The sequence below is a fragment of the Thermobia domestica genome, chromosome 16 (assembly GCF_964235325.1).
Source record: "Thermobia domestica chromosome 16, izTheDome1.hap1.1, whole genome shotgun sequence".
Lineage (NCBI taxonomy): Eukaryota > Metazoa > Arthropoda > Insecta > Zygentoma > Lepismatidae > Thermobia > Thermobia domestica.
In genome coordinates this window covers 80,802,162-80,823,744 of record NC_137469.1, presented here as the reverse complement: position 1 = coordinate 80,823,744, position 21,583 = coordinate 80,802,162, and the positions used below count along the sequence as shown (strand labels likewise).

At 36.8% G+C, this 21,583-nt stretch overlaps 1 protein-coding gene across 1 annotated transcript in view; it reads right to left on the bottom strand.

The window, feature by feature from the left end:
• The window catches only part of LOC145673196 (uncharacterized), a 401,214-nt gene that overhangs the window by 173,891 nt on the left and 205,740 nt on the right, over positions 1 to 21,583 (bottom strand). The window contains exon 8 of the mRNA XM_081742667.1: positions 21,001 to 21,203. Coding sequence (XP_081598793.1) covers positions 21,001 to 21,203 — 203 coding nt within the window. The remainder of the gene's footprint in view (positions 1 to 21,000; positions 21,204 to 21,583) is intronic.

Below are 21,583 nucleotides of genomic sequence, written 5' to 3'. Positions count from 1 at the left end.
TTCATTTCGGCGATAGGTCAAAATGTGATGGAGGACCCAATCACTATCTACTTCATTCATGAATCGTGTCTTGCAACGTCTCAGCTGGTAATTTCAGATCAGAGTTGTACGTTAAATAAATCATAAGTAACAAGTTCAAAATCTTGGGGGGGGGGGGGAAGGTTGAAAAAATTTAAAAAAAACTTGAAGAAATGAAGACAGAGAGAGAGATAGAGAAGAAGGAAGACGAAGAATAGGGGCGCCAAAGACTTAAGTGAGAAATAACTAACGCTACAAAGTTAGAAGTCGAATTTCGCTCTCAACAAAATCCATAGCCAAAATATTCTTAACATGCCAAAAGGGTTCGGCTTACCAAATAAATAGCCGATAAAACTGTCTGCGAAGATGAGACAAGTCTGTGTCCACAATGGGATTTTCGGAAAGACAAAGGCTTTAGGGAAATCCCACCACTCACCGTATCCGGTCAACACCCTTGCAGACCCCGAAATCCTCCGGAAGGTTAGAGACGGCGTTAATTTAGGATTTCAAAAGAAAAAAAAAATCATCCGACCTCTTGGAAACTAGAAGATTCCAGAATAGTAATGAAATTAGAGTAATAGCTAAGATATCCCTAATTAGTGATTTGCCAAAATAAAAAAAAATTAAATAAACTGAATTTTGGATCGGTGATTTCTATGCCAAACCTCACCGATAGCTACCCTGCGCAGACACGCCACAGTCTGGGATGTCGTTAATTTCCCTCGTCTAATTAAACTAAGAAAAGAAATGAAAATACTTAAAGGGACTAGGGGTCGACATCCGGGTACGCGAATAAATTTCAATAACTAATTGTTTTGATTCTGTACCCTATCAGAGCTGTCGCCTCCATGAACATTGTAAGCTAGCCTGAGTAGGTAACGTGAAGGAAAAAAAAAATCTCACGGAGCAGGGTATTCTATTTTAAAAAAACCGACCATAAAATATAATTCACTACAGCCCTGTTGTATAACTACTACTGTCTTTTCATAATTTATTATTCAATATGTCTAGTCAACGATTATATGATGCTACCCATTCTATCAGATGGTATTACTATGGTTGATTACTATTATGACACATAAACTACAAAGTATTACCGTAGTCCGACTATATATCGCCCTCCGGTCCGCGTGATATTATGGTGCAGGGGTCAGAACCTGAGATGTTTGTAGTTACACGTATCTATTCAATATCTATATATCAACACGCGGCGAAGTATTCACTGGGCTACTATATATTTAACTATATGGGTGTCCTATATTCTATATTCATTTACTACAATATTCATATACTTATTAATATTCATATTCACATTAATATTCATTTGCCACGACGCTATATTCTACAAACACCCTGTTTCCTCTATCTACGCCCAGCCTATTTACACATTTCATCATAATACTTTAAAATCTATAATCACTACAAACATTTTCCCATTCCGATCACCGCACGACAACCTCACTCGAACCCAAGACTCTTTTACCACACACACAATACTATGTAATACTTGGTAGCTTTATTAAGAACGAAAGAAAAAAATCCTATGTATGTTCACTGAAAATAGAATTATCTGCGATAATGTCTAATGTTTATAAAATTCTGCATCAACAATGAAATTCTACAGCCACGAAGAAAAATGGACATTTAATATATTTTCAAAGCGAAGAACTAGCATCATATCGCCCGACTTCTGTTAAAAATTTACGTATTGTTTATTTATTTAAATATTTAGATTTCTAGACTATACAAAATGTTGAAACTTTCAGAATATATTAATTTTGGGTCACTTGACCTAACTGTACATTCATATGGGCTGTGAATTATACCTTCTAGGTTTTATTTCGGAAAGAAAGGTCAATTTCATGAAAACTAAATCACTAAGCACCTCGACGGAAGAATGGCGGTTAGTACTGACTTCTGACACTAGGGCTAGCGACGATATAATGAACCCTTGAACAACTGAATGTGACCTTGTACACGGAATTATTATACTATATTACGTTCACTTAATGACGGAGTAATAAAAATTTATCGCATAGTAAATACTACACTGTCCAACACACTCTTTCATCACTTAATTATCACTATCACTGATACTACATTACAAATATACACATACTACTCGAACTACAAGACACATCATGCCACATTCATACTACACACTACATTAATACATGTTATACTAATAAATATACACAGAAATCATTCGGATTTTACCATGTTAAATCGGCTCTATGAAAGGTAACGAAAGGAAAGAAATGAACAGGGCCAACTGGCCCTTATATTTACTAAATCATATTCTTTACTCGACCTATTTAATCGATGCCCTGAGGGGACATATCGGAGTATTAGCTAGCAATAGGACCCCTGCCCTGAAGGGGCAGGAACCCGGAACAAACTGAATGTTCAACTCATCCCGCTGGAAGCCGTACTCCCAATTTGGGAGTCAGATAGGAGCCCTTACTGAAATTTACACGTGCATTGTGATTACTGGACTGACTACCACAAAATTAAATACCGCCATGTTACTAATAAATAAATACAAAAAGAAATCACATCCACTACATACACGAACACAAACGGTAGTGAGGCAGGCCTTACGTAACTAAAAAAGGAATAATTTTAAGGATAAGAATATTTTAAGGGAGAAAACACCACTCCTCCGAAACTGTTTATAGATTCCTAAGAAAACTCGCAAACTGATGCACTTTACAAAGCCTGTCCATAACTAACAATATCTGCACAACATGGCGTCATCTATTTTTTATTTCTTCAGTCCGGTTTTTACTATGAAAAACTAACAAATTATGGCTCCGTAGCTTCCTGCTTGGTAGTTATTCGACTATTATATTAGTTTTACCTTTTACTGCAGGTTGTCTCACTCCGTTGCGACCTTTTAAGCTCGACGATCGAAATCTGGCTGTTGTCAGCAAGATTTTCCGGCTTGGAATGGAATAATTGCGCCCTAATATCATAGCGTGGGTTTATCATCCAATCAAAACTAAGCATTTTGGCGGTGGGGCTTTGAAACGAATAAAATTTGGTAAAATCTGGATTAAACTAGTTTTTTAGAAGGACCTAGGTATCTAAAAGAGAGGTGAAGGGTGGTCCTGAAAATTCTGTCGAATTTTAGATTGGTTATTTGATCTGGAAAGTTCCGTCCAATAGTGGATCTATATTTTCGGATAGCACTGACACCGTAAGAATTGTAATAATCCATTTACATATACATATGCAAGACTTATAACTAATTTAAAATATAAATAAAGATATTGATTCCCAAAACTATAATTCCTAATGAATTTTTTACAGTTTTTCCATGTTAATTTGAAATAGAATAACAAATAAAATTACGAATTATATGAACAGCCAGAAATTTTTTGTTAAACATCAAGTACAGTCGGTGCAAAAAAATTTCGGGCACCCTCCTATTAAAAACATAATATCATTAGACTGTAATGGCATATTACAGTTCCCCGGCGTCGTTAAAAAAAATTTTGTTTGAATAACAAAATTTTGTTGAATAGAGTTAACATGTATTAGTACTAATAAACTAACTACTCACTCATACTCTAATACACTCAAATGAGACAGTGTAACATTCACTTTGGGTATTGAGATAGAAGTTCCCGTTTTTTGTCCTCAGTACAGTTGAAAAGCTTAAGATTTTGGAAATTGTGAGTTCCGATACTTTCACCTTTTAGATTATGTAATACAGCGCAATTTTTCAATAATTTAACTGCCAAAAACGGGCCGGTATAGACTTTCATCCATTTTGCTGACTCATGCTTTATAAGTGAGGATAAGTTATGCAGTTTCAACATCACTAATTGCCCTTCTTGCAGATTTATAGCGTTTGACGACTGTTTAACATGACTTTTTAATTTTACCTCTACTTCAGCGTATCGGAAACGGTTATCTATGGAATCTAACTCTTTGGGCCATGGGAACACTTTCCTATAGCTATCAACGGCAGAATAACTAAGAAAGCGTTCCGCAGGCGTACAGCCAATACTGGAACAATATGAGTTATTTAGGAGATCCTGAATTTTGACTAGGTACTTGTGCCAAGTGGTTTGATCCTCATGACACCATAATCTAACTAACCTATTGAGTTCTTTATGGCTACGTTCCGTAACGCCGTTAGCCTGCGGGGAATAACTGGAAGTTTTCTTATGTTTAATTTTATATTTGTTACAAAAGTCCTGCCATAACTTAGATTGGAACTGTGGTCCTTTATCAGATAAGAATTCCTGTGGGTAAGGCAATAGATGAAAGTATCGTCTCTCTAATACTGTGATTATTTCCTTAGTATGAGCCTTTTTCAGCGGAAGGAAAGTAACGAAACGAGAATAGATATCTGTTAGAGATAAAATATAATAATATCCCTGACTGGGTGGCAATTTTCCAATAAGATCCACCCCCAGAGTCTCATGGGGTACGGTCCCTTGGATATGATATTCCTGCTTAGCTATAGCACGGTTCGTAAACTTTGTTTCGGCACATTCTATGCAATTTCGTATGAAGTTTTTAATCGTGGTTTTTTGATTCTTCCAATAAAATATAGCTCGACAAAAACGATAACACTTCTGAACTCCAAAGTGACCGGTAGAATGGACAACACTGATAATTTGGGGTATACAACTCTGCGGTATTACTAAGAGCCATTTCTGAATACGCAAAGGTTTAATATAAATTAACCCACAGTACATTGTTACTCTATCCAGATTACGGTTGTTTTCATATTGCTTTAACAGATTCTTACATAACTCATCCGTTATTTGATTTTCTCGAATAAAGTCTAGATTAATATCGGCATCCTGCGTTTTGGTTAAAAAATGAACATAATGTGTTTCGGGCTCAAGCAATACCTCAGGTGGGTATCTACTAATTGTGTCGGCTACAAAATTTTCTCTGCCTGGACAGTGTTGAAAAATTAAATCAAATTTCTGCAGTTTCAATAGAATGCGGGTGGTTCGTGGCTCAAGGTTCTTTTGGGTGAATGCATGTGTGACTGCCGCGTTATCTGTATGGACATAAGTAGTACGACCCATGATATACTGCTCAAAATGTTCACAGAGGAACAGGACTGACAGGAGTTCCAGCTGAGATATTGAAAGAGACAACTCATAGGGTTTCACCCGTCGACTGGCATATCCAATGACGTTAGGATTATCTTTATCTGAAGGATATTGTGCAAGTAGGCCAGCCAAATTTTCCATGCACGCATCACTATGGATGTGAAAAGGCAAGGAGAAATCTGGCTGACTTAATGCAGGTGGATTACTAAGAAGAGTTCTCAATTTATTGAAAGTTTCCAAAGCTTCGTTATTCAGTACAAATTTCTGATCCTTTTTCAGGAGTTGATACAGATTAGCAGTGAGACCAGAAAAGTTTGGAATGAATTTTCGCCTCCATCCTATAAGCCCTAAAAACTTCTGTAACGCTTTCTTGGATTTCGGTACGGGAAAACAACGAATTGGCTCATTGAGTCGAGGGTCAACCCTTATTGTTCTGCCACTAATTATATGTCCTAAAAATTTGATTTCCCGTGCAAAGAACTTACATTTCTTGAACTTTAATGAAAAATTTGCTTGTTTAAAGATTTCGAAAGTTCTCTCTAAATGAACCAAATGCTCTTCTTCAGTGGTTGATTTTACTAGTACATCGTCTAAGTACAAAATAACAAAAGAACGGGTTGAGTCATTAAAAAATTTTGTCATTACTGATTGAAATACGGCAGGACTACTTTTCAGCCCCTGTGGCAGAACAGTAAGGCAATATTGTCTTCCCTTGTACACAAAACTGGTGCATTGGTAAGAGTCTGGGTGTAAACTGATCCCGTAATAAGCACTTGACGCGTCAAACGACGAAAACCACATTGCCTGCGAAACACGGTGTAGTAACTCATTGATTGGTTCTACCTGCACCTGTGGAGATATAATTTTTGAGTTGGTAGCCCTCAGATCTAAAACTGGACGTACACCGCCAGAGGCCTTCCGGACGACATGAATAGGATTTCGATATGGAGACATTTGTTCTATTGCTATCCCCAACCGTAACCATTTATTCAACTCTGCTTCAAACTCAGGTTGTATAGCCTGAGGAACGGAATAACATGGTCCAACAACTGGTTCTTCATCTTTCAACTGTATTTTATAGGGAGGCGCGTTAACGCGGCGTGGGTACTCAGAGAAAAGAGAACGGTACTTTATTAATAATTTCCGAAGACCTGATTTAATCGGTGATGGTAAGTCATCCCGAGTGACAATATATGAATCAATCTCTTGTTCCGAGACATTGCATTCGGTGCCCAGGAGTGGATCCAGCTGATCTCCCCTGTTAACTCCTCCCTTGTGGAGAGGTGTCACTGCACAGGCAGCTTGACAATTTAAACTGGGGTCAAGCATGGGTTGATCCACCACCGGCCATCCTGATTCACCGATTGCAATCTCTTCTACGGGTAATTTCACTAACATGATGTTAGGTCGATCTGTAGGAACAACAACAGTGTTTCCTAAACTATCTTTCATTCTAATCTCTTTCTTTTCCCGGTCAATGATACAATGGAATTTGTCCAGAAACGGACATCCCAGTATTAGGTCCGTTCGCAAATATTTTATGACGAAGATGGCTATTTCGAATATATGATTTTGTATGTTTAGGTTAAAATTTTGAAGCCCTGAACCGAAAAACTTTCTTTTCCAGCGAAAGCGCCAAGTGTAAGGCCCGTGTATGGTCTCAATTTAGCGGATGGAAACCGTTGCTTTAATTTTTTCCACACCTCCCAGTCCATTAGGCAGAGCTCCGAGCCACTATCTATTGTAGCGACAAGTTCAACGCCGCCGATACTTCCTCGTAGGCTGGGAGAGGTAGAAAAATAGCGTTCTTCATTTGAAGCAAAGGGTTCCTCATCTATAACAAATTTTATAACAAATTGTAACGAGTCCCGAAATGATAAATTTTGTGTCCACAAATTAGATTTACATTCGTGGTCAGTCTGATTTTTCAAAATAATGGGGTATATTTTCCCGCAACTATCCTCCCCCATTTCACCAGGTAGTTGCGGAATTAGTTTGTCGATTTGACAGCGGTCTCGCGACTATCAATCCCTCGAGTGGCTAGAATTCCATTTCCGCCATTAGTTGGTATTTGCGAAGGGGCAGAATTCTGAGATCTACTTGCACAGTTATTGTTAACATTGCCGTTCTGACTATTACCGTTTTCTCTTCTCCGGTACGCCCCGTTAAAGTTCCTCCTATTATCGTCCCTATTCGGGTTCGATTCCCCCATTGTGCGGTCATAGGGGCGATAACCCCGGCGATTGTTAAACATCGGTCGGTTACGGAACAGACGTCGACCATTATATTGATTGCTTTCTGAGCCACTCCCACTCGGATAACGAGATCCAGCTTGGGTGTAACTCAGAAAGTCCGTTTGGCAACTAGCCGTTGCCTTGCTTTTCACGGGTTTCACAACTTTGGCTTGTCGGGCGAAATACCTCTTTGGTGGGCCTCCAGTTTCTTTCCCACACAGAGCAGCTAGGCGTGACGTAACTTCTCGCACCGTTTGGCACAAGTGGGAAGCAATAGCCCGCGACTCATCTGGTGGAAGAGCGTTCACTATGATGTCTACTAGCTCGGCTTGCGATGGATTTTCTGCGATCTGGTAGTACAGTTCGATGATCTTCCAAGCATAGTCCAGAAGGGACCCATACTTGGCTCGATCATATCTTAAAGATTGGAGGTTGCGTTTCTGAAGCCTCTCTATATGTTCGTTGCAGTATTCTTCCTTAAAAAGGATCAGAAAATCATCAAACGTATGGATTCTATATTTAATAGAAGCAAACCACGCGCCTGATGCTGCAATTAAAAGTTTTTCGACTATTTGTAAACGTTCTCTATCGGTCAGCCGATACATTTCTAAACACTGCTGCAATCTACGCAGAAAAACACGAGGCTGTCCATTGGTAATATTCCCGTCAAAAGTGGGAAAACGTTCGATGTCCCTCAGCGAAACCTTGGAACCCATACTAACATAAGCAGGGGAATAGTTACTGGGAATTAACATATTATCCTGCACAATCGGAGTCGTCACCGGATTTACCACCGACGACGTAGTAGCGGTGTTATAACTACCCATGTAAGGGAAAGGGATTTTGTTGGTCGTATTGAACATGTTGGGCTCCATCACCGGACCAATCGCACCCATGAACAACGACTCAGAATGGCACCCATCTCCTTTTCCCGGCAACACGCTATGTGATTGTATACCTCCATGTAAGGAGGGAGCACTCACGCTAGTGACCGTAGTCGTCACAACACTCGACTGATTCGGCACACTATTAGAATTGAACCACGACTTGGGTTCTGACCGATGCATGGGGTAGTGCGTCGCAATATCCCGTGCATCAACCGACATTAAATTTTCTTTTCCTGCGCCACGGGTAGTTGTAGCGGGTAATATTCCTGAGGAATCGCTACCGGGGAAAGGATAGGTTACCTCTGATTTTTCGCGACTAGATTTTGTCATTTCTTTTCGAATATTTACTATGTCATTTTGAATTTTCAAAACTTTCTGGTCAGTTACTTCCAGTTCGGTTTTCAATGATAAGTCTGACAAGGTTGACTTTAAACTATCAATTTCGGCCTGCTGTGTTTCCAGTTTATTGTCGATTTTATGTAATTTTGTGTCCATTTCTTCAATTTCAGAATTTACATGATCTAATTTACTTTCAGTCTCCTGCTGAAGTTGCTTTATGGACTGTTGAGCCTCGCATCTGACCAAATCAATTTCAGTAGACATTTGCTCTCTCAATGTAGTTATTGAGGAAGCAAAGTCCGAGCGTATGTTGTCGATTTTCTGGGTTAATACCTCGAATCGAGATTCGGTTTCTCGTTCCGAGGTGTCGAATTTCTCATTCATTTCACGTCTCATCTCTCGGCTATTCTCATTCATTTCGCGGCTATTTTCATTCATTTCGCGTCTCATTTCCTGTAGCATTTGTTGCAATGAAAGGAGGAGAGCGTCATTATTAGATGACCCAGTCTTCCTTTTCTTTTCTTTGGGTTTATCACCAACTGGATCCCCATCTCTTTCATCATCATCGAGGTCAGATATCTCCACTGGAGATATTTGGCCTCGGTTCTTCGGAGTACTATACCCTCGCTCACCGTCTGAATCGGGATGTTCCTTTTCTCTCTCAGAGGATAAACTCATGGGTTCACGCGACTGGTGGAGCTTCTCCTCACATTCTTTGCAGTATTTAACTATCTCACCAGCCCGGACCTTTTCTGCATTTTCAGCAGTATCCTCTAAATTAATACAACTGAAATGGATCCATTTCAGCCCACATTCGTGACACCTCACTAGCCTACGAGAGACGCGAGCTCTTTTCTCACTACTTTCTAATGTACATTGTGTACATGAGACTTCCGCGTTCTCGTGTGATACGACTTCTCTATTGGTTGCCATAGCTTCGGCCCAAAAAGACACAATATAAATACATGCAATTATATACTTATCGACTAACAAGACTTATTAATCAGGTACTATTCATAAATTAAGGGACTCCTATCTAATTCCCTCCTTGGGTCAACTTCCAGCATTTTCAAATTTTAGAATTTACTTTGACAAATTCCTTCATTTCCCCCTTTCTACAGAGAGAGACAAAGATAGCAGAACAGCCAATGACTATAATTATTTAATCTCACTGTAACTTTTAATTATGCACCTTTTGTGGCCAAGTCAATATGTGCTCGATCCTAAACAGTGTTTAATAAATAATTTCAGATTCGTTACCAGGGAAAACAATTGTTTCCATGGTAACTGTCCTATGTCAACGGTCGCCAAAATTGATAGAAAAACTTCTGTCCGTCGCCATAGAAACCGCAGTTTCTAGGGCAACGGATCCTGTCACGGTTAGCCAAAATTGAAAGAATACGTTAAAAAAAAATTAACGAAGATAAAAAAGCTAATGTAATAGTTGGAGAGGAGTCGCTAAAATTAATTCTCTTTAACGAGGACGATTACGAAAGATCACTTACTGATTGAAATCCAGATTATTTTCCAATAGAGTAACTTCCAATAAACCTTTTGTTATTGTTAATTATTCCATATCGGACTCCCGAAGAAAACTCATCGAAACAACTTATTGACCGTGCCAATAGCGACTACTCTCAATCATGACTCCGTTTTCTTTCATTTAGAAATAGAAAAGAAAGAGAAGAAAAGAGAAGGGTAAGAGAAGGAGGTAGGAAAAGAAGAAAGAAAAGAAATAGGGTATTTTAATAAGAAACAGATTACTGGATTATTCCGGAAATATAGTAAAAGGTCGGGAGAGTCGTTGAAAGATGAATCATTCTAAATGTTATTAACAACTAATCAATTTTGGAATGCTTCGGAATAGACACATGTTCCCTCATACCACCCAGACCTAGCTCCAGGCACCACGAGCATGGGGTTGCCCAGACCTAGACCTGGAAATGAGAAAAGTGAAGTTTAATTCTTTGTAAAGTTATTCCAACCGGTGATTGATAACTATCCAGCATCTGAACTCTGTCCTCTAGGATCGACCACACATATGAATTAGCCGAGGAAAAAAAAAATCACACTTATCAACTCAATATAAATTTATGTATCGCATCAATAAAAGTCTCAACTTCCTGGAAGAAAGATGTCGTATTTAGGCTTATCCTGCTATTTTTGCTTCACTCCTCGAGCCGATTTAAACCATTACTGACGGTCCTTTATGACCTAGGTTATTTACCTTAACACATATATTAAAACATGACACATATATTACAGATGTTAATATGACAAATGATATCACTAAAATTACTTATATTAAATCTATCATGCATTCACACGCTCACTCACTCAGGACAGTGTATATATGTTTAAAGGAAAACCAACTAACTACAAAGGTACAAATAGTTTATTACATTCATAGTGAAAAAAAAGGACAAAACAAATAATTATGAAGAAAATATTAAACGCACAAGTTCTTGGTTATATATTAATAGAGTACATAGTGTTATATTTTAGTAATTTTTTATATATTCAATCATATTGACAAACGAAAAAGAAAGGAAAACAAAAAGAAAATAATTACACGTATCATATCTTAGGCATGCTAAAGCAAAATGATGATTTGCGACATACGCAAAAGAAAAAAACTTATTTCACTTAAAAAAAATTGGACGAAGAGGAAAGAAAAAAAAACTTTTTGGTGTATTAGAACTTATATGAGTCTCTACCTCACGTCGAGATATTAAAATATTAATAATTTCGAGCGTCCAAATCACAACTCACGCACTAGTCGTAGTGTCCAAAACGTTTCGCTCCATTTAACTTAGTTTGTGGTCATTTATATATATCTCTATATGTATATATATATATCTATTGGTTTACAAAACCATTCGTCGTCTATATTTGGTTTGTAACTGGTAACAGTTTATATCTGCAATCGCACACTGCTACGTCTATACCCATCTAGGGATTTCGAGAAAATAACTTTCACTAGAGGAAGTTTCTCCTCTTAGACGGTCTATTTCCAAATTTATTAATCGAATAATTTCAAGTTATTTATCCAACACTGGGACACTTCACGAGACCTTTCATTAGGATCACTTTCGTATATGTTTATACATGGTTCGGATTAAAAAAAAAATTATCTTCCACAGGTGTACGGAGTATGATGGTTCAAATTAAAACTGGTCAAGTCACAGGATACATATGAAGGTGAGACGGATTCAAGGTACACTTTCCACAATGGTTTTAGGTTAATTGTTCAGGGATAATATTTGTTATGATGTGGGTTACGTTTAGACCTGCCGATATTTTTTCAATGCATGCCATTATATAATTACAGAGGTTATCACTTACATTGATTCAGAAGAAAAGGAAAATTACTTAATTGCACGGCGGTATTCTTAACAAAATCTACGTTCTTAAATTCGTCGGAAGACTTCTGGTAAACTATAGCAACCAATACACGTCTAGGGGGACAGACACGAGCGCTCTTACATATATTCATAATACATTTAATATCATACTTTTACTTTAACATCATATTCACATACTAATTACACATACATTTCGAAGTATTTATTTCTCTCTATATATATATATATTTATAATAAATGCGCACACATTTAAATTAATCATCCCCAACAATAAAATTTTACAAGGTTGCAACATTGTCCAAGAAAACAAATGACTTCCAACATTACATTTGGAAACAAATTAAATTTTATCTGATACCGCGCGTCTATAAATTTTTAACTTTTATATAATCAATTCGTGTTTAAATCATGAAGGAAAAAAAAACTTTGTGAGGCAGGCACGTAACACAGAGCATTTCTAAGATATAACTAGGTAAATCAAAATACAATTTCTGGGCCCAGGTTAACTACAAGGTAATTGAAAACCAAAACAGAAAGGAAAGTGACCAATGGATTAAAAAGAAACTTAAGAGGAACGACGGTGAAAGAACGTAATCGAAGTGTCGTCAACTACGAAGTCTTTGTTCATTTCGGCGATAGGTCAAAATGTGATGGAGGACCCAATCACTATCTACTTCATTCATGAATCGTGTCTTGCAACGTCTCAGCTGGTAATTTCAGATCAGAGTTGTACGTTAAATAAATCATAAGTAACAAGTTCAAAATCTTGGGGGGGGGGAAGGTTGAAAAAATTTTAAAAAAACTTGAAGAAATGAAGACAGAGAGAGAGATAGAGAAGAAGGAAGACGAAGAATAGGGGCGCCAAAGACTTAAGTGAGAAATAACTAACGCTACAAAGTTAGAAGTCGAATTTCGCTCTCAACAAAATCCATAGCCAAAATATTCTTAACATGCCAAAAGGGTTCGGCTTACCAAATAAATAGCCGATAAAACTGTCTGCGAAGATGAGACAAGTCTGTGTCCACAATGGGATTTTCGGAAAGACAAAGGCTTTAGGGAAATCCCACCACTCACCGTATCCGGTCAACACCCTTGCAGACCCCGAAATCCTCCGGAAGGTTAGAGACGGCGTTAATTTAGGATTTCAAAAGAAAAAAAAATCATCCGACCTCTTGGAAACTAGAAGATTCCAGAATAGTAATGAAATTAGAGTAATAGCTAAGATATCCCTAATTAGTGATTTGCCAAAATAAAAAAAAATTAAATAAACTGAATTTTGGATAGGTGATTTCTATGCCAAACCTCACCGATAGCTACCCTGCGCAGACACGCCACAGTCTGGGATGTCGTTAATTTCCCTCGTCTAATTAAACTAAGAAAAGAAATGAAAATACTTAAAGGGACTAGGGGTCGACATCCGGGTACGCGAATAAATTTCAATAACTAATTGTTTTGATTCTGTACCCTATCAGAGCTGTCGCCTCCATGAACATTGTAAGCTAGCCTGAGTAGGTAACGTGAAGGAAAAAAAAAACTCACGGAGCAGGGTATTCTATTTTAAAAAAACCGACCATAAAATATAATTCACTACAGCCCTGTTGTATAACTACTACTGTCTTTTCATAATTTATTATTCAATATGTCTAGTCAACGATTATATGATGCTACCCATTCTATCAGATGGTATTACTATGGTTGATTACTATTATGACACATAAACTACAAAGTATTACCGTAGTCCGACTATATATCGCCCTCCGGTCCGCGTGATATTATGGTGCAGGGGTCAGAACCTGAGATGTTTGTAGTTACACGTATCTATTCAATATCTATATATCAACACGCGGCGAAGTATTCACTGGGCTACTATATATTTAACTATATGGGTGTCCTATATTCTATATTCATTTACTACAATATTCATATACTTATTAATATTCATATTCACATTAATATTCATTTGCCACGACGCTATATTCTACAAACACCCTGTTTCCTCTATCTACGCCCAGCCTATTTACACATTTCATCATAATACTTTAAAATCTATAATCACTACAAACATTTTCCCATTCCGATCACCGCACGACAACCTCACTCGAACCCAAGACTCTTTTACCACACACACAATACTATGTAATACTTGGTAGCTTTATTAAGAACGAAAGAAAAAAAATCGTATGTATGTTCACTGAAAATAGAATTATCTGCGATAATGTCTAATGTTTATAAAATTCTGCATCAACAATGAAATTCTACAGCCACGAAGAAAAATGGACATTTAATATATTTTCAAAGCGAAGAACTAGCATCATATCGCCCGACTTCTGTTAAAAATTTACGTATTGTTTATTTATTTAAATATTTAGATTTCTAGACTATACAAAATGTTGAAACTTTCAGAATATATTAATTTTGGGTCACTTGACCTAACTGTACATTCATATGGGCTGTGAATTATACCTTCTAGGTTTTATTTCGGAAAGAAAGGTCAATTTCATGAAAACTAAATCACTAAGCACCTCGACGGAAGAATGGCGGTTAGTACTGACTTCTGACACTAGGGCTAGCGACGATATAATGAACCCTTGAACAACTGAATGTGACCTTGTACACGGAATTATTATACTATATTACGTTCACTTAATGACGGAGTAATAAAAATTTATCGCATAGTAAATACTACACTGTCCAACACACTCTTTCATCACTTAATTATCACTATCACTGATACTACATTACAAATATACACATACTACTCGAACTACAAAACACATCATGCCACATTCATACTACACACTACATTAATACATGTTATACTAATAAATATACACAGAAATCATTCGGATTTTACCATGTTAAATCGGCTCTATGAAAGGTAACGAAAGGAAAGAAATGAACAGGGCCAACTGGCCCTTATATTTACTAAATCATATTCTTTACTCGACCTATTTAATCGATGCCCTGAGGGGACATATCGGAGTATTAGCTAGCAATAGGACCCCTGCCCTGAAGGGGCAGGAACCCGGAACAAACTGAATGTTCAACTCATCCCGCTGGAAGCCGTACTCCCAATTTGGGAGTCAGATAGGAGCCCTTACTGAAATTTACACGTGCATTGTGATTACTGGACTGACTACCACAAAATTAAATACCGCCATGTTACTAATAAATAAATACAAAAAGAAATCACATCCACTACATACACGAACACAAACGGTAGTGAGGCAGGCCTTACGTAACTAAAAAAGGAATAATTTTAAGGATAAGAATATTTTAAGGGAGAAAACACCACTCCTCCGAAACTGTTTATAGATTCCTAAGAAAACTCGCAAACTGATGCACTTTACAAAGCCTGTCCATAACTAACAATATCTGCACAACATGGCGTCATCTATTTTTTATTTCTTCAGTCCGGTTTTTACTATGAAAAACTAACAAATTATGGCTCCGTAGCTTCCTGCTTGGTAGTTATTCGACTATTATATTAGTTTTACCTTTTACTGCAGGTTGTCTCACTCCGTTGCGACCTTTTAAGCTCGACGATCGAAATCTGGCTGTTGTCAGCAAGATTTTCCGGCTTGGAATGGAATAATTGCGCCCTAATATCATAGCGTGGGTTTATCATCCAATCAAAACTAAGCATTTTGGCGGTGGGGCTTTGAAACGAATAAAATTTGGTAAAATCTGGATTAAACTAGTTTTTTAGAAGGACCTAGGTATCTAAAAGAGAGGTGAAGGGTGGTCCTGAAAATTCTGTCGAATTTTAGATTGGTTATTTGATCTGGAAAGTTCCGTCCAATAGTGGATCTATATTTTCGGATAGCACTGACACCGTAAGAATTGTAATAATCCATTTACATATACATATGCAAGACTTATAACTAATTTAAAATATAAATAAAGATATTGATTCCCAAAACTATAATTCCTAATGAATTTTTTACAGTTTTTCCATGTTAATTTGAAATAGAATAACAAATAAAATTACGAATTATATGAACAGCCAGAAATTTTTTGTTAAACATCAAGTACAGTCGGTGCAAAAAAATTTCGGGCACCCTCCTATTAAAAACATAATATCATTAGACTGTAATGGCATATTACACATTTCTCTAATAGTGAGTGACACATTAGATGTAGACACTGACACAGAGAGTGAGCGTGAAGATTCGACAAACGAAATGGATTTGGAACAGATAACTAGTCCATCAATGAGTGAAAGTGAGCCTTCTACGAGCGAGTATGAGATGTCATCTCCAAGCCGGACAAAATCTGTACGTGTAACAGAAGCTGTCGTTAAAAAATACGAACAAATTCAGGAGCACGTTGCATTGTTGAAAAAGAATGGGAAACGTAACACTGTTGCAGTTGCAGCGAAGAAATTCAAATGCAATACGGCGTTTGTGTATAAGGCTTTGAAATTCCGTAACAAACCTCCTCGCTTTCATGTCATGTCACTACTAAAATACGAAGTACTAAAAACATTCAACATTTATCGCACTAAAGGACTTACCGTACATGATTATCATTTACAAGCGTGGATGTTACTGACAGCGAGGAAATTGAACTATCCATTCCGTGCTTCTCGTGGTTTCATTAACAAATTTAAAAAAGAGCACAGGATTCGCTCACGAAGGATTACTCAATTTGTAAAGAAGAAAAATGTTGAAAATGAAGGTGAATTACTTGATAATGCCCAAAATTTTGTGATTAAAATTAATAAAATAATACATGAGAAACAGTACAACAGTGAATGCATCTTTAATACTGATCAGTCTAGGTTCGAGAACGAAATGACCTCTGGTAGAACTCTGTCAGAAATAGGTGAGAAACATACCACAGCAGTCGTTCAATTTTTGGCCTCAGTGGCCCACGCATATACCATCCAAATTCACATTTCCCCAGTACGGCTAGGCACACTCACATATATATATGTTTCCAGGAGCGTAAAGGCGTGTTCGGACCCAAAGTGAAACAACAGTTAGGTAGACAGACACCTTTCAAAATTGTTATTGATGCAAGCAAATCAGGCAAACTCACTCCCGAACACGTCAAACGGTGGCTAAAAGACGTGTTTATTCCTGATGTGAAAGAGTATTCCCTGTTGTTGCTTGACTCGTGGAGTGGACAGACGGATGAAGACGTGCGAGAATTGTTACATGGGAAAAACATTCGTGCTGAAGTTATATCCCCAATGACCACCAAATTTATTCATCCTCTTGATGTATACTTTTTTCGGCAATATAAACTGGTAATTCGGACTTGTGGATTATTTTCGACATAAATTCATTTTTTCTGGTACACCGAACAAGTTATATGACAGTTTTCATAATGAAAATGCATTCTGTTGTGTATTATCAATTTTGTGCGCCAGTCCTAAAGGACATGCTTGCATATGCATGGCAAAAATGTGGGTACGTCACCAGAGCAATAGTTGGTTCATTTACAAATGCTCTGGAGACTATGTTGCAAGTAGAAAATAGTGTCTGTGGTTATGAAGATTGTAACGAAAGTGCATTTGTTAACTGTTTGTACTGCTCCATGATGCTGTGTGCTAATCACTTCGTTATGGATCTCCATAATCACAACTGAAGAGCGAAAGGTCAGTAGGTTAATATCTGCTTATATGCACCAGTTTATATTATTTTTCTGATAATTTATCTATTAATTTCTAATAACTTCAACACATATCCTTGTAAAATCATATGTGCCGTTGCACCTAACTTATATTACAACATTTAAGTGCTTATAATTTGTTACAGTGCTGCTATTCCATTTTTCACTAGAGGCATTTCAATTTAATTAATGATTTCTCTCACTAGGCTCAAGATCTTATTGGTATAGTGGCTATTGTAGATCAAGTGACTACTGCTACATTAGATAAAACCCTGCAACTGCTCCATGACCGTGTTCCATAACACAAATTTAACTTGCACAGTGTTCATATGTTCCTGTGGGTGAGAGAGCTCTTAACTCTGAACTGAAAACAGATATGTAAACATTGGTTACGGAAATGGATTTCGGAGTAAATTCCAGTGCTATTTGATACCCCACATGACCCCCTTGCCATTTATCATATTTGGCCGGGATTAAATATGGCGCCTTTCAAGATGGCGATCATTCACTGGAAGTACTCTCACATATAGATGCACTATCTCGGTTTACAATATTGAAGTCAGATCTACCAAAAGCTTCTTCATTTTTATGCCAAAAGGGTATTCTTGGACAATGCCTATTGGATTTCAAGATGGCGTCGGTGTAGCAGCTCAACGAAGCATTTGCGCACCGAGTGACTATTACTACGTTACTTAGCATCTCGAACTGAATCTTGTCACTAATTTTCATCAAAATTCAACTCTCACGGTTTATGGACCTTCCTCGTAAGTCTTGTGTTACTCATTATATTTCTCTGGAATGTTTAATTTTCTTCAAGGCACCCATGCACTTGTCTCACATGATATTGTAGTAACTGGAGTGCTGAAGCACACATATAGCAAGCGAATACATTCTAGGTACACTTCTTGCAGGCCGTTTGATGAGATGTATTGAAGTAAATTAATAGGTATAGGATACTGATGTTCGTCGCAGAAGATAATTGTCTGTTCATTTCGCAACTGATTACCATCGAAAGTGGGATAGAATTTAAGAAGATAATCTAGTTTCTTCTTAAGAAAATCAGTATTGTAATCCTGAATCTGAACACAGTCAAGTAGTTCTACAGATTCCAAAGAGAATAAGTCACGAAAACTCGTTTCAATCTAACTTCAAGTGTATCCAAACTTTCGTAGAAGAGTAGCTTCTAAGCTTTGCTTTTCCCAATGGCGCCGATTTCTCTGTAACTTTGGGGGGTTCATTCATAAAAAATACGTATAACAATATATATAACAATAAAAAGTACATATAGAAATACATATTCCTAAAAATACAGGGGGCCCACATGAGCTTTCTGGGGATCGGCCCCCAGAACCCCCAGGATCGACATTCTTGGCTTTTCCTGATCACCGAACTGCGACGAACTAATATTTTAACAAATCATGCACAGTTTGTAGTAAATGTTTCCGTGACTTCTATGTAGCTAAGCATGACATACCGGAAGTGTTAAATACATATTTTCTTTTACAAAATATGAAACAGATTATCGATAGACATAAATATTTTACTACAAAAACACAAGAAGAGGAATTCACATGAATTTAACGTAATTGTAGACCATCGACAGCACTATTCGATCCGGATCTCAATTTTCATAATGAAATTCACGTATGTGACTCATAGCTGATCTTAATTCGCCGTAATGCAATTTATTTCAATTGAGCGTGATCGGTTGGGAAAGAAGGACTATCACTTGTGAAGATGCACTTCACAAGAAACATAGATGCTGTTTCGCCTTCTTGTACTGAAACAAACTCTGCTTGTAAAATTTCGTCTTTAATTATATTGTTCAAAACAAATTACAAGCATTAAATCAAGGCATGTAGTATGTCATTTGATTCCCCTTTAAAAACAGAATCAGACTTAAATATTTTTTCATACGCTGCTCTTTATATGTCAACAACTCCAAATAATTTTTTTGTACTAATGTATGCAGAACTACCTTGCCCTCTGTTCTATTTTCAACACAGGCGTTAGTCTTCCTTCTTTAGTAACACACTAATTTTCAAAAGACCACTGACATAGAGCATTCTTTAATAGGAATTATATTATTAATACGTTCATATTCTCTACTTACTGGCATTTTCCCTTATTTATTTTTGCAAATGTAAGAAAAAGATGTCACTCGCAATATCTCAAAAATACATACTCTCTACTTAATTATAACGAACACAACGAGTCTGATTTCCTACGGGTTTGCGTCAACGTAACGGAATAAAGGGGAATTAATTTGCGATAATAAACTTAGCATCTTTACAATAGCTTGTTCCAGCTTTCGCGTTGCGTTAGAGTACCCAAAATTAAGTACAGTTGGTACGGAATAGGACAATACCTTTTCTTGCTCTTTGTTTGTTTGACATATTGAATCAAAATCGAAGGTCTCGAGAGAAATGCTTCATGGAGAAACACAGTCGATAAGCGTTGAGGCCGGTCTCTTTCGCAGGTTATTATCAACACGTTCTCTCGCGGGGTTTTCTGAGTAGTTTGGCGGTAGTTCTAGTGACGCCTGAGACACTGCTCGGTGAGCCTCCCAGCAGTGGTGCTAACCACTATTTCTTTATCGAACAATAAAATGTTTTTTTCAACTTAGAAAATTATCATGCATTCTGTGGAAGGAAAATAAATTAATTATAAATTATAATTTCTAAAAGTAAGTGGGTAGGCCTGGCCTCAGGGCCTCTTACCACCCTTCGCCACTGCAAGAGTATAGTTAAACGATATTATCTTCAAAACAACTTTTGAATATATTTAATTATTTTTCACACTACGAAAATACTTAATTATCACTTGTAGTTTTTCATTCAATCTCATTTTAAAATTCTGACGTTCTCTTTGGTAAAATCTATTTTATTATGGGGTGGTGTGGCATAAATATCACACCAGCAAAATATGTCCCTTGCAAATGCGTGTGATTACTGTGGTCTTGATTTTCATTTCCTAGAAATGTACTTGCCTCAATATAATCTCGAATACTGGTTAGGTTACCCCCTTAAACAGTAATTTTTGACTTACATATTTTTGGTACCGAAAAGGGTCGTAAAATATTATCAATGAATCAACTAAATCAGTAATGTTAATATTTGACATATTTTAAGTTTAAAATTTGACATACCCATTAATTACCTACATACGACAGTTTTGTACTTTTGTTCCATATGTAGCAAATTTTAGTATGCCTTTATATTATTATTATTATTATTATTATTATTATTATTATTATTATTATTATTATTATTATTATTATTATTATTATTATTATTATTATTACTTTGATAGAATGCGCATTGTTTTAATTTTGAAAAAATAGTTGCAAGCGTAAAAAATATGACAATATAAAATTTAACAAATTATATTTTAAAAATATTTCATATCTCAGAGTATCTTTGGTTGCCTTTGATACTTCTATGAAGACAATACTTACCTTTTTAGTGGAGAATTCAGAAAGCATGACTTCAGATCCATCTGCAAGACGTAAAGTCACGTTGATATAATTTGCTGTGTCAAGTGTGACGTAATACGATAATGAAATACATGTTTTGCTTTCCTTTGCTGTTATTTGTGTGCTTGTCATAATACCATTTGCATTATTTAACGTTGCAACATACATATCTTCTGAAGCTTCACCTTTAAAAAAGAGTGTATTTATTTCAAATTTCAGTTAATAGCGCTCATGTTAGCTAAGAAACTAACTTGTGCTACAGTAATTGAATTTAAAACTTACTCTTTATGCAATGTGTATGTCAAGGGAATTTTAAAACTCTCGTCCATAAGAACAATGTTGAAAACTTGTAGATATATCTTTTTTTCAATGTATGATTCTATTTCGCATCATAAACACGACAGTATCACCTGTTTAACCTCCTTTTTGTCTTCAATTGCCTCATTGTTCTTAAAATGATAGCTGTATCTATACACCTGTGCAATTTCATAAAACTCTTGTTCGCATTATAGTGCAGTCGCTTGGCACAAAAATATTTTTATTCTGGATACCAGTATGAAACTTG